Here is a 13,627-nt window from a genome sequence, read left to right on the forward strand (position 1 = left end):
AAACACTTTATGTTGGTGTTTCCTTTATTTTGGCAATTACTTGTATATATCTTCAGGTGTCCTGACTCTCTGTGGTCACTAAAGATTCCATGGCACTTATTGTAAGAGTAGGGGTGTTAACCCCGGTGTCCTGGTTAAATTCCCAATCTGGCCCACATATCATCATGGCCAACTAATGATCCCCAGCTTCCAATTGGTTCATTCATCCCCCCTCCTATCCCCTGTAACTATTCCCGCGGTTGTTGCTGTAAATGAGAATGTGTTCTCAGTCAACTTAGTTGTTTTTACTCAAGCTGTTTATTGTATGACAACAGACATAATGATGCAGCTATTGAGGAGAACTGGAGTAGGCCAGATACAGTATAACTCCGTACCTAAACTAACAAACTGTCCAGTCAGCCACATCATGCAGGCTAAGAATAGATACATTACATCAAAATTGTTGAACAGACAACATATTGTCAATAGTCACCAGTTCACTTTCAGTATTATTTAGAGTATGTAAAAAAAGGGGTTAAATGGGTTTGAAGTATGATGGATGTCTTCATGGTGTTGTGGTGTTCTGTCTGTCTATCAGGGTCATCCCGGAACTCCTGGAGAGTGTGGCCCCTCTGGACCTCTAGGGATACCAGTAAGTAAAGCCTGCTCACTTTACCTTTCTGGGACTGGTTTCCCGGACCCATATTAAGCCTAATCCTGGACTAAAAACAACTTTCAATGGAGATTTTTGTTGTTGTCCATGGAGCAGTCTTAAAACGGGTCTTTCAAACCGGCCCATAAGGTTATGGTAACATTTTAAACGTCCTGTGCCCTCTAGATTTACAAGAACAAACCCCGTCACACCAACACTACTCTAAAATAACATCCTTTGTCATTTGCATTTGGCGGTCTAAGGCACTGCATCTCAGTGCAAGAGGTGTCACTATGGTACCTGTTCGAATCCAGGCTCTATCACATCTGGCTGTGATTGGGAGTCCCATAGGGCGGTGCACAATTGGCCCAGCGCCGTTCGGGTTTGGCTGGAGTAGGCCGTCATTGTAAATAAGAATTTATTGACTTGCCGAGTTAAATAAAAGTTAAATAAAATAAAATAAAGCATGGCAGAATGAACTCAGAAGCAAGACATCACTGCTGTAAACAGAAACTGAATCACAAACTGAATGAGACTTCAAGTTAGAACTTGTGTTCTATTTGGCACATCAGCTTAGCATAGAGTGAGTGTAGTTTATTAAAGTGTCTTTCAAGGTCAGACTAGAACTCTAAGTCTACTACCCATTCTGGCTCCTCAAAGGTCTGTTGCCTTTCTTGTTTGGAATCCAGCTACGTAAACATAGCCAATAAAGGTCTGTAACGAGGCCCATATAGTAACACCGCTCAGTCCTTTTTACTCTTCGCTCATTTGGAGACCAAAGACAAGAGTTTTTCACACAAAGGGGCGGTTGGGAGAAATTCCTCCGAGCACATACCTCTGTTGATGGGGAGTGAGAGTGACAGTCATTCACTCAAACAGGCAGCTGTAAACGTTTCTTTAGTTCCTCTGGCTAAAGCGAATGCAGCTCCCACCCTTTTGCCTTTATAGCATGTCTACATGTCTCTAGTCTCTTTACGCCGTGCACTGACATCACACAAGTTGTGGCAAGACATGCCGGACTGTCTCAGAGTGCTTTAGCAAACTGCACGGAAGACAGCAGGCGAGTACTTTACTCTAAAAAGGTGAAACATACTCTTCAACTTCTAACCAGGTGTTCTTTGAAAAGGACATCAATAGAATCTCTTTTACAAGCATGACTATAACACATGTCCTTCAAGTGCATGATCTCAGCTCTTTGGTCATGATAGGGATGAATGGCATTCACTAGCATCCTGGAGACCCAGTCCAACTCTCATTAGTCAGTCCTGCAACTCGTCTCAGTGAGTGTTGTAACGTTATTGCCTTCCGTCATCTAATTGTGTTGTAATGTTCTTCCTCCTGCAGGGCCAAGCCGGATCAAGGGGTCTCGGTGGGATCAGAGGAATCAAAGGCAGGAGGGTAAGGAATGAGGTTTCCTCTTTAAGCATCGGTACTTTCTGCTATGAATTGCTATGGTTGTTATGAACTTGCTGTGTAACACAAGGTGGCATTGACGTGGATCAGTGGTCACCAACCTTTTCTGAGCCAAGATCACTTTCGCAGTCAAAAAGCAAGCTGAAATCTACCGCTCAGATAGTTTTTTTTTAACATGACTTAAAAACTGGAACATTAACCGAATAAAACAGTTCTGTACGAATGAGGTTTGGGCAGTAGGCTAAATACATTATCACAGCATATTGGCCTGTCAATATTGTTAAGTTCAGAGTGTCTCTGAACTTACAATGCCTAGCCCCAAGTCGTTATATATATTTTTTAAATTATTGTGCATTTTGCTATTTGTCTCATGACTCCTGCATGCTTTTACTACGAACTTTCTTTACCCAACCGTGGGACAGACTATGTTTGTTCCCACACTCGGGACTCTGACTCTCTATTGGTTACACATACTTTTGGCCTCCCATCCCATTCTAACCACTTCTCGCCGGCTTTGTATTCATGTTACCTGATGAAATTGCTGTACAATATGATCTTGTTGCCATCTGATGCACATTCAGATGTCATAAATCAACCCTGTCCTATGCCGTGCCTTGATTGTATTACTGTTGATGATATCGGGAAATGTGCATGTACACCCTGGCCCATCTACAGTTGCTTGTGCTCTGATATCTGCTTCACTGATTTCTGCTCCCGTAAAAGCCTGGGTTTTCTGCACCTTAACAATAGAAGCTTATTACCTAAAATTGATCAATTGAAAGTGTGAGTTCACAGCTCCAATCCAGATGTGTTGGTCTTTACTGAGACGTGGCTAAGGAAGAGTGTTTTGAATACTGATGTTAACCTTTCTGGTTATAACCTTTTTCGGCAAGACAGTTCTTCCTAAGTTGGGGGAGTGGCATTCTTTACCAAGGATCACCTTCAGTGCTCGGTTGTCTCCACCAAATCTTTCCCCAAACAATTTAATTTGCTGGTTTTATGTATTAAACTTTCAAATAGCTCTTTGTTGACTGTTGCTGGGTGCCATCGTCCTCCATCAGCACCGGCCTGTACCCTACCTGCCCTAACTTCTCTTGGCCCCTTACACCAAGTCTGAATTTGTCCTGCTAGATTACATAAACTGCGACATGCTTAAAGCACCTGACCTAGTCCTAAAGCAATGGAAATCCCCAAATCTTTCTCAGATTATTACCAATCCGACAAGGTATGACTCCAAGCACCCAGAAAAGGCTAATCTTCTTGATGTTATCCTACAAATAATCCTGATAGGTATATGTCTGGTGTTTTCTGTAATGACCTTAGTGATCACTGTTTTATAGCCCGTGTTCGTAGTGGCTGCTCAGTGAAACGACCTGTCCTGATTTGTCATAGACGCTTGCTAAAAAACTTTAATGAGCAAGCTTTCCTTCATGAACTGGCCTCTGTAAAATGGTATAGAATCAGCTTGATCCCCTCTGTCGAAGACGCTTGGACCTTCTTTTTTATATTTTCAGTGGTATTGTTAACAAACACACCCCCATAAAGAAAATTTTAATTAAAAACAGTTTCAGCCCCTGGTTCGACCGTGAGTCGAGTTACTCCACTTCAAGAATTCCATTTGGCAAAATGCTCAGCACACGCATACTCTGGCTCTCGTTCAGGCAAATGAGAAATAAGTGCATTTAGGCTATTCGGAAGGCCAAAGTTAGTCACTTTAAGGAGCAGTTCTCTCTCTATGGGTCTAACCCCAAGAAGTTCTGGAAAACTGTTAAAGACCTGGAGAATAAACCCTCCTCCTCACAGCTGCCCATGTCCTTTAAAGTTGATGTGGTCGTTACTGACAAGAAGCACATGGCTGAGCTCTTTAATCACCACTTCATTTAAGCCAGGATTCTTATTTGACTCAGCCATGCCTCCTTGCCTGTCCAACATTTCCTCATCTCCCACCCCTTCTAATGCGACTATCCCCAATGCTTCTCCCTCTTCTTCCCTTGCCCCGCTACAAAGTTTCTCCCTGCAGGCAGTCACTGAGTCTGAGGTACCAAAGGAGCTCCTGAAACTTGACCCCCAAAAAACATCTGGGTCAGATGGTTTAGACCCTTTCTTCAAGGTGACTTCCCCTATCATCGCCAAGCCTATCTTCAAACTCTTTAACCTGTCTCTTCTTTCTGGGGAGGTTCCCATTGCTTGGAAGGCAGCCACAGGTCATCCTTTATTAAAGGGGGAGATCAAGCTGGTCCTAACTGTTATAACTGTTATAGGCCTATTTCTATTTTTCCCTGTTTATCAAATGTGTTGGAAATCAACTGACTGGCTTTCTTGATGTCTATAGTATTCTCTCTGGTATGCAATCTGGTTTCCACTCAGGTTATGGATGTGTCACTGCAACCTTAAAAATCCTCAATGATGTCACCATTGCCCTTGATTCTAGCAATGTTGTGCTGCTATTTGTATTGACTTGACCAAGGCTTTTGATACGGTAGACAATTCTGTTCTTGTGGGCTGGCTCAGGAGTATTGGTGTCTCTGAGGGGTCTTTGGTTTGCTAACTACCTCTCTCAAAAAGTGCAGTGTATAAAGTAAAGAATTCTGCTGTCTCAGCCCCTGCTTGCCACCAAGGGAGTACCCTAAGGCTCAATCCCTGGCCCTATGCTCTTCTGAATTTACATCAATAACAATGCTCAGGCAATAGGAACCTCTCCCATCAATTTATATGCAGATGATACTCAGCTGGCCATCCCAGGAGTTTGTGTTAAAGGCTCAAGCTTTGATAACAAAATAGATCAGTTGATGTAGAACTTGCGAGGCACTGCAGAGCTTAAATTGAAATAATTAGCTTTTTTTATTTTACTGGACTGATGGTATCTGCATCTAATGGTGATGGTGTTTTCAAGACAACTGGGAACTCTGAACATAACATAAGGTCAAATCATGATGTCCGTAATCTTCAGGTTGGAAAGTTGGAGTTCTAGAAAGATGCCAGAGTTTCCGACTTGGAATTACGACTTGGAGCTCAAAACGATTTTTTCCAGTCTAATCCTGTTATTTCCGAGTACTCAGATGTCTTGAACGCACTGAAGTCGGATAGTTCTGAGTTCCCAGTTGTTTTGAACACGGCATTAGTCTCAGCAGAGGGAGAGAGCAGCAGAGGGTCTGCCTCTCAAGGTCCCTGCTCTCTCCTTCCTTTCCTCTGGTGATACTGACCAGAGAGATGGGACATCGTCTTTCACCTAATGGCGAAACTCGAGTTGCACCGAATCTGCCTCATGCGCAAATTCATGTTGTTCCTATGACCAGAGAAAGTGAAGTATTCCTCAATATTAAAATAGACACGACGAGCTGCTGATAATAATACAAATGCAGGCTTATTGATACACTTGGCTACTAATTAATTGCAGCTGCAGCATGATTGTTTTATGTTTTGGAATAGTGTTGAATAAAAACAGTGTTAAAAGTGCTGAATAAAAACTTTAACATGAACTTACTCATAAAAACAGCAGCTCTTTGCTGTATTGTTTGACAGTCTCTCTCCGTGGTCATGGTTTTAAAAGTTATCAAATCTTACGTAGGCTAGCATCAAACTTATCTGTGGCCGTGGTCCTGGAAGCTCTGTAAGCACGGCGATGTGAGTTATCCAATTGACCAGCGCAGTAAGCACCCACGATATAGCCACAGAACTCCCGGTCCACCAGGCAGGAGGAGTTTGTATTTTCAGACAAATTTAAATTGTTCAAAATGGGTACAATTTGCTTACCCGGTGCGCAGGGCTTCTGAATCAAGTGCACCTGCCACCAAGAATTGTGATCAGCCAGTTAGCAACCACTGATTTAGATGGAAAGCTGGACACAACATTCATTAAACATTATACTGTAGATATGCTAGTGTGAGAGAACCAATATAGTACAACTTTTACGGTTTTCTTCTAACTCCTCCTCTGACGAAGAGGTGTAAAGCAAGGATCGGACCAAAATGCGGCGTGGTAATTTTCATACATGTTTAATGAACGAATAAACACGAACAATACAAAACAACAAACGTAACGTGAAAACCTAAACATCTGGTGACAACAAACACAGAGACAGGAACAAAAGGACACTAAGGACAATCACCCACGAAACACTCAAAGAATATGGCTGCCTAAATATGGTTCCCAATCAGAGACAACGATAAACACTTGCCTCTGATTGAGAACCACTTCAGACAGCCATAGACTTATCTAGAACACCCCACTAAGCTACAATCCCAATACAAAACACACCACATACAAAAACCCATGCCACACCCTGGCCTGATGAAATAAATGAAGACAAACACAAAATACTTCGACCAGGGCGTGACAGAACCAACCAACCCCCCCCCCCCCAAGGTGCGGACTTCCGGACGCACACCAAAAACCATAGGGGAGGGTCCGGGTGGGCGTCTGTTCATGGTGGCGGCTCCGGAATGGGACGTGGACCACACTCTATCAATGTCTTAGTCCCTCCTCCTCGCGTCCTTGGATAATCCACCCTCGCCGCCGACCATGGCCTAGTAGTCCTCACCCAGAACCCCACTGGACTGAGGGGCAGCTCGGGACTGAGGGGCAGCTCGGGACTGAGGGACAGCTCGGGACTGTGGGACAGCTCGGGACTGAGGGACAGCTCGGGACTGAGGGACAGCTCGGGACTGAGGGACAGCTCGGGACTGAGGCAGCTCGGGACTGAGGGGTAGCTCGGGACTGAGGGGTAGCTCGGCATTGAGAGGAAGCTCAGCACTGAGAGGAAGCGCAGTACTGAGAGGAAGCTCAGTACTGAGAGGAAGCTCAGGCAGGTAGTTGGATCTGGCAGATCCTGGCTGGCTGGCGGCAGATCTTGGCTGAGAGCTGACTGGCGGATCTGGAAGAGTCTGGCTGACTGGCGGATCTGGAAGAGTCTGGTTGACTGGCGGATCTGGAAGAGTCTGGCTGACTGGCAGATCTGGAAGAGTCTGGCTGGCTGGCGGTTCTGGCAGATCCTGGCTGACTGGCGGATCTGGAAGAGTCTGGCTGACTGGTGGATCTGGAAGAGTCTGGCTGACTGGCGGATCCTGGCAGACTGGCGGATCTGGAAGAGTCTGGCTGACTGGCGGATCCTGGCAGACTGATGGATCTGGCTGCTCCATGTTGACTGGCAGCTCTGGCTGCTCCATGCTGACTGGCGGCTCTGGCTGCTCCATGCTGACTGGCGGCTCTGGCTGCTCCATGCTGACTGGTGGCTCTGGCTGCTCCATGCAGACTGGCGGCTTCTTGCAGACTGGCAGCTCTGGCGTCTTCTTGCAGACTGGCAGCTCGGGCAGCTCCATGCAGACTGACAACTCTGGCAGCTCCTTGCAGACTGGCAGCTGCTTGCAGACCGGCAGCTCTGGACTGAGCTCCTCTGCATACTGGCAGCTCTGACTCCATGCAGCGGAGCTCTGGCTGCTCCATGCAGACTGGCAGCTCTGGCTGCTCCATGCAGGCTGGCAGCTCTGACAGCGCTAAACAGGTGGGAGACTCCGGCAGCGCAGGAGAGGAGGCAGGCTCGGGCAGCGCTGGAGAGGCGAGGCGCACTGTAGGCCTGATGCGTGGTGCTGGCACTGGTGGCACTGGGCCGAGGACATGCACAGGAAGCCTGGTGCGGGGAGCTGCCACCGGAGGGCTGGTGTGTGGAGGTGGTACAGGGTAGACCGGACCGTGCAGGCGCACTGGAGCTCTTGAGCACCGAGCCTGCCCAACTTTACCTGGTTGAATACTCCCGGTCGCTCTGCTAGTGCGGCGAGGTGGAATAGCCCACACTGGGCTATGTAGGCGATGCGCAAGGCTGGTGCCAAGTAAGCCGGCCCAAGGAGACGCACTGGGGACCAGATGCGTAGAGCCGGCTTCATGGTATTTGGCTGGCTCAATCTAGCCCGACCGATACGCGGAGCTGGAATATACCGCACCGGGCTATGACTGCACTGGAGACACCGTCTAACACGGTGCCTGCCCGGTCCTCTAGCCCCCGGTAACCACAGGAAGTTGACTCCTACCTAGCGTCACCATACTCCCTGTGAGCCACCCCCAAGAAATTTTTGGGGTTGACTCCCGGGTTTCCTTGCCAACCGTGTTCCCTCATAACGCCGGCTCCTCTCCGGCTGCCTCTACTCTCCTAAGTGCCTCCACCTGTTCCCATGGGAGGCGATCTCTTCCAGCCAGTATTTCCTCCCATGTGTAGCAACCCTTGCCATCCTCCCATGTCCATTCCTCATTTTGTTGCTCCTGCTGCCTCTGTTGCTTCTCCTGCGGCTCCTGCCTGTTGGCACGCCGCTTGGTCCTGTTGTGGTGGGTGATTCTGTTACAGACCTCTGACAAGCGGACCAAAATGCGCAGTAATTTTCATACATGTTTAATGAACAAATAAACACCAACAATACAAAACAACAAACGTAACGTGAAAACCTAAACAGCCTATCTGGTGACAACAAACACAGAGACAGGAACAAAAGGACACTAAGGACAATCACCCACGAAACACTCAAAGAATATGGCTGCCTAAATATGGTTCCCAATCAGAGACAACGATAAACACCTGCCTCTGATTGAGAACCACTTCAGACAGTCATAGACTTATCTAGAACACCCCACTAAGCTACAATCCCAATACAAAACACACCACATACAAAAACCCATGCCACACCCTGGCCTGACGAAATAAATGAAGACAAACACAAAATACTTCGCCCAGGGCGTGACAACAACAAAGTACAATATACTACAGCATAGTGCCTGGATAAAGGGTTACCATTTATTGCACTGTAGGACTGCTCAACTGTGTGACTGATCTCTCTAATATGCATAAGTGGTATCATTTGGGGATATTGTTTAATCATTTTGCATAACTTGTTTAATATTCGAAGCAATCACAGATTGAATACTTAACCTATAATAGCCGTTAATTATAAAAAAGGTCTATAAAAATGAACCATAGAAGATCAATGCAATTAAACTCAGATGTGGCACATTAAGCGACGGAAAAGGGGCAGAGATTCTTTAGTGGTGAAACAATCTTCTTACAGTATATCAGTATTCACAAATCCGTATTCATAAAGTACCTCCAATACAGATTTACCCAAACCCTGCCAGACAGTGATATCCTTTAGATCAGCAAAGCACCACCAACAAAGATCTGCAATGACTCCAGAAGCCAGTACCACAACAGCCTGGGGAGAGAGATGATAGATTCAGTATGTGTCTGAGAATGAACGAAGTGAAACAATCATATCTTATATAGGGCAGGGAAGTACCACAAACAAAGATTTGCCCTGACTCAGACCCTACCAGATAATACCACAGCGGCACTGGGGAGAGAGATGAGACATACCGTTTATGTCTGAGAGAAGGATAGTAAGAGCACTTCTCCAACAACAGATAGCACTGTTTACTCAATAGCATCATTCCAAGTCCTCCTTTGTTAATTGTGTGTTTGCTGCGTATGTTGAGGTTGGACAGACGAAGCCAGTGAGGCTTTGAATTAGGTTAGAGAGGAACAAGGAGGTTATACATTCAGCTCTGTCGTGGACTCTAACCCCCTCTGGTGTGAGTTATCTTCATGACTCTTCAATCCTCAAGGGATGCATTTCGTTGAATCCTCTGTGCGCAATTACCAAGCACATGTTGGCCACCTTGAATCATTGACCTCAACCGTACACCCAGTCTCTAAGACCAAGAGCCGTAGCATTCACAGAGATGAAAATGAACGAGGGACACAGCAGTAACACATGGTCTGGTTGACTAGATATGATGCAGAACGAATCATGTCATTCCCTGTTAGTGGAGAGAATGGATCAGTGTCGTGAGGGAAGAATCGTCCGTCATCTCTGCTCCAAAAGAAACAGGACCGGCCATTTCCCATCAATCAAATGTATTTATAAAGCCCTTTTTATATTAGCAGTTGTCACAAAGTGCTTATACAGAAACCAAGCCTATAAACCCAGAGAGCAAGCAATGCAGATGTAGAAGCACGGTGGCTAGGAAAAACATCCTAGAAAGGCTGGAACCTAGAAAGAAACCTGAAGAGGAACCAGGTGAGTCCTCTTCTGGCTGTGCTGGCTGAAGATTATAAGAGTACATGGCCAATAAGTCTAGATCGTTCTTCAAGATGTGCAAACGTTCATGGATGACCAGCAGGGTCAAATAATAATCACAGTGGTTATGGAGGGTGTAACAGGTCAGCACATCAGGAGTAAATGTCAGTTTGCTTTTCATAGCCAAGCATTCAGAGGTCAAGACAGCAGGTGTGGTAAAGAGAGAGAAGAGGGGGTCGAAACAGCATGTCCGGGAAAAGGTAGCACGACCGGTGAAAAGGTTAGGATTCCATAGCCGCAGGCAGAACCACAGAAACTGGATCAGCAGCACAAAGGTGGATTGGGGACGGGGACAGCCAGGAGTTGTCAGGCCAGGTAGTCCTGAGGCATGGTCCTAGTGCTCAGGTCCTCCAGGAGAGGAAAGAGAGAGAGAGACAGATGGGAGAACTCAGCAAACTGTATGACTGTATTTACATTCTTGTATGTTCCTGTGCCATGCAGTACAGTACCCTCATCAGTACTGGACTGCTGAAACTCCCAAGATCACTGAAATGTCTTTGGGGATATCAGGGCTGTCCTAGCAGTACTATCTACTCTGAGCCCAATTCACTGTTGGATATGGCACCCAGACCTCCTATTTCCCCTGTGGCTATCCATCTATCAACTTTTCCAAGTTTCAGAATAGTATCTAATCTCCTATGTACTCATGCTAGATGCCTGAAGCACATGGATAGAATTTCTTAAAATCAAAATGAATAGGAATTTGTGAAACCATTCAATTATATGACTACATTTTTTCCACAGTGATCCTAGTATGGAGCCGTATAGGCATTCACATCTAATTGGTAGGGTCAGATGGAAAGGTCGTGACAGGATTAGTCAGCAGTCAGATGGAAAGGTCATGACAGGCCATGATTAGTCAGCAGTAAGACTCTAGTCTTGTAAAGGTCATGTGTTCCCTGTGTGACACTGTTCCGAATGTTCAGTTGAATACCATGGTCATACAATAGCTGGTCTTGGAAAAAAGAACATAGACATCAGTGTGCATTGTATAGGGAAAACCACGAGCGTTTACTGAACCAACCACAGTCACATCTCCCTCTGTCTCCAATAATACCTCTTTCTTCTCAGTAACCACGGATTTGTGTTTTTAAGCAATTTCCCAAATGAACACTGTCATTAGGATGGGAACATTTAAGTGTGAACATTGAGACGTGTGTTAAAGCCTTTCTGACTGAAGTGCCCTTCATGGTGAAGAGAATACTTCATATTTCATCAATTAATCTCTCTCTTTCTGTCTCTCTTTCTTTCTCGTTTCTCGCTCCCCCCTCTCTCCTACAGGGTCCGAGGGGTCCTGATGGTCCAGCTGGGGAGAAGGGGTCAGTTGGCGGAAAGGTGAGGATGAAGTTCAAAGCTCATATGTCAAAGTCTACACTATTAATACAGTATTTCTGCTCCATAGCTCCACTTCATCTGACTTGACTCAGTTACTGTATGCTACGACCTTTACGGAACACACTAGCCACAGCCAATGGAAAACATGTATAATGCCACAGCCGCGGGAAGATGTTTTGAGTTGGGGGAGCCTTAAAAAACGCATATCATGCAATTCTGTGTCGTTTAGGCCTACGTGACAAAAGACATCAGAATATTTTTTTATACTACACAAATGACTGAAATGAGTGGCTACTCTAACACTGTCAAACAGATCAATACAAATGAACTGGTCTTGACCTGGCCCGGGCTAAAGAAAAAAAGGGAGACACAGATTGTACAATATTAGAAGAAAATATACTGTATATTATAGGCTACTAAATCAACTTTCCAGGGGCACTGACTCACCCAATGATGAAGATAGCATGAATATGCGTAGCCTAGGCTTTTGACTGGTGATCGTCTCAAGATGGGCCTGAGCTACTATCAAAATCAGTGAGTTGTGAAAAAAATGGTAGCTTCGACTGACAGATTCGTATTCTCTTTTCAGCAGTAGGCATTTGCTCTACCAAAATTGTATTTAGAAATTTGTGAAAGGCCTATTGCTATTCACTGAAAGTGCGAAGAGAAATAGAATGCATAGAAAGAATCCATAGAACGAAAGTGCCCATTCAAGTCAGGACTGGCAGCCATTTTCAATGCATGCATGCTGCCCAAATTCAGTTCAGACAGGAGTAATTATACAGTATAATTTGGCAAAATTATTTAAATTTATCAGGGAGTGCTGCAGTACCCTCAGCACCCCTACTTCACGTGGCAATGGACTGCAATGCGGCATTGGTTTAGGTCTTAAATTGACACTTAAATATGCCCATATAAGAGTTTTTCAGTAGTTTTTAAATAGTTAGATCATTTTCAACATCTGAAGGACACTTTTTACTCAAGGGGGGAATCTAGGACAAGAGCTCTTATGTGTAAAGTGTGTGAAGCTGTAAGTGAGATTGACACGTGTTTTCTTACAGGGTCCTGATGGTCCACCAGGAAAATTTGGCTTCCCAGGGGAGATGGTACGTACAGGCAATTTCAAGATCCCTATGTTTTTAAGAACAGTTTTTGCTCATACCCTCCTACTCATGGCTATGTCCAACTCATGGGCTTTTGGGTATAGTCTTTCCTACCTTACTTTGCATGTTGACTTTGCACGCTTTACCCCTTATTTAGTGTTCACATCATTTCCTGGCTGGTAATGAATAGTGTAGGACTATGAGTGCCCATTCATATCATGTTCAACTTGTTAACACATTTTCATTAGAGGTTCCAATGGCCCAATGGCTCATTTAGTTAGAGTGTGATGCTTTAAAGTTACAACGCTAAGGTTGTGGGTTTAATTCTTGTATGGGACATTCACACATACTAAATACATGAATTGAATGTTAACCGTGCGTCACCTTGGATAAATGTGTCTTCGGAACAACCATAATGTTTCCGCTTAATGACCATATTATGTGCTTGATATTAATTTCAACCCTTATTTCTCTCCATGTTATTTTGCTCCAGGGAAATATTGGGGAGCCTGGGGAAGCTGGACCTAAAGGATTTCCAGTAAGTGACTGGGGCTAACAGAGTACTCTTTTAGGTTAATCATGCCTTTAGGGTGGACACAGTTTAGAGGGGCAACCATTAGCAATGGAAAAAGAGAGGCTTGTGTGTAGCATGTAGGGCATGCAGTTGTATAACTATTCTCCATGTCGTTGCTGTAAATGTTTTCTCAGTCAACTTACCTGGTAAAATATGGGGTAAAATATATAAAGAATATGGGGAAAAATATATAAAGAATATGAAGTTGAGAGTTGCTATGGGTCTTTGGACAAACATTAGCTATGGGAAAAGAGAGGCTTGTGAGTAGCACTTAGTACATTAAAGCTGCGTATGAATAGGCCTCCCAAGTGGGGCAGTGGTCTAAGATCCTTCACTACAGATCCGGGTTCAATCCTGGGCTGTGTCGCAGCCGGCCACGACCCGTCATCTTGGGTTAGGAGAGGGTTTGGCTGGCCGGGATGTCCTTGTCCCATCATGCTCTAGCGTGATGGGT

At 45.2% G+C, this 13,627-nt stretch overlaps 1 protein-coding gene across 1 annotated transcript in view; it reads left to right on the forward strand.

The window, feature by feature from the left end:
• The window catches only part of LOC135545104 (collagen alpha-1(XXVII) chain B-like), a 144,044-nt gene that overhangs the window by 109,964 nt on the left and 20,453 nt on the right, over positions 1 to 13,627 (forward strand). Inside the window, exons 27-31 of the mRNA XM_064972744.1 lie at positions 578 to 631; positions 1,976 to 2,029; positions 11,443 to 11,496; positions 12,558 to 12,602; positions 13,093 to 13,137. Coding sequence (XP_064828816.1) covers positions 578 to 631; positions 1,976 to 2,029; positions 11,443 to 11,496; positions 12,558 to 12,602; positions 13,093 to 13,137 — 252 coding nt within the window. The remainder of the gene's footprint in view (positions 1 to 577; positions 632 to 1,975; positions 2,030 to 11,442; positions 11,497 to 12,557; positions 12,603 to 13,092; positions 13,138 to 13,627) is intronic.

The sequence above is a fragment of the Oncorhynchus masou genome, chromosome 1 (genome assembly GCF_036934945.1).
Source record: "Oncorhynchus masou masou isolate Uvic2021 chromosome 1, UVic_Omas_1.1, whole genome shotgun sequence".
In the NCBI taxonomy this organism is placed as follows: Eukaryota; Metazoa; Chordata; class Actinopteri; order Salmoniformes; family Salmonidae; genus Oncorhynchus; species Oncorhynchus masou.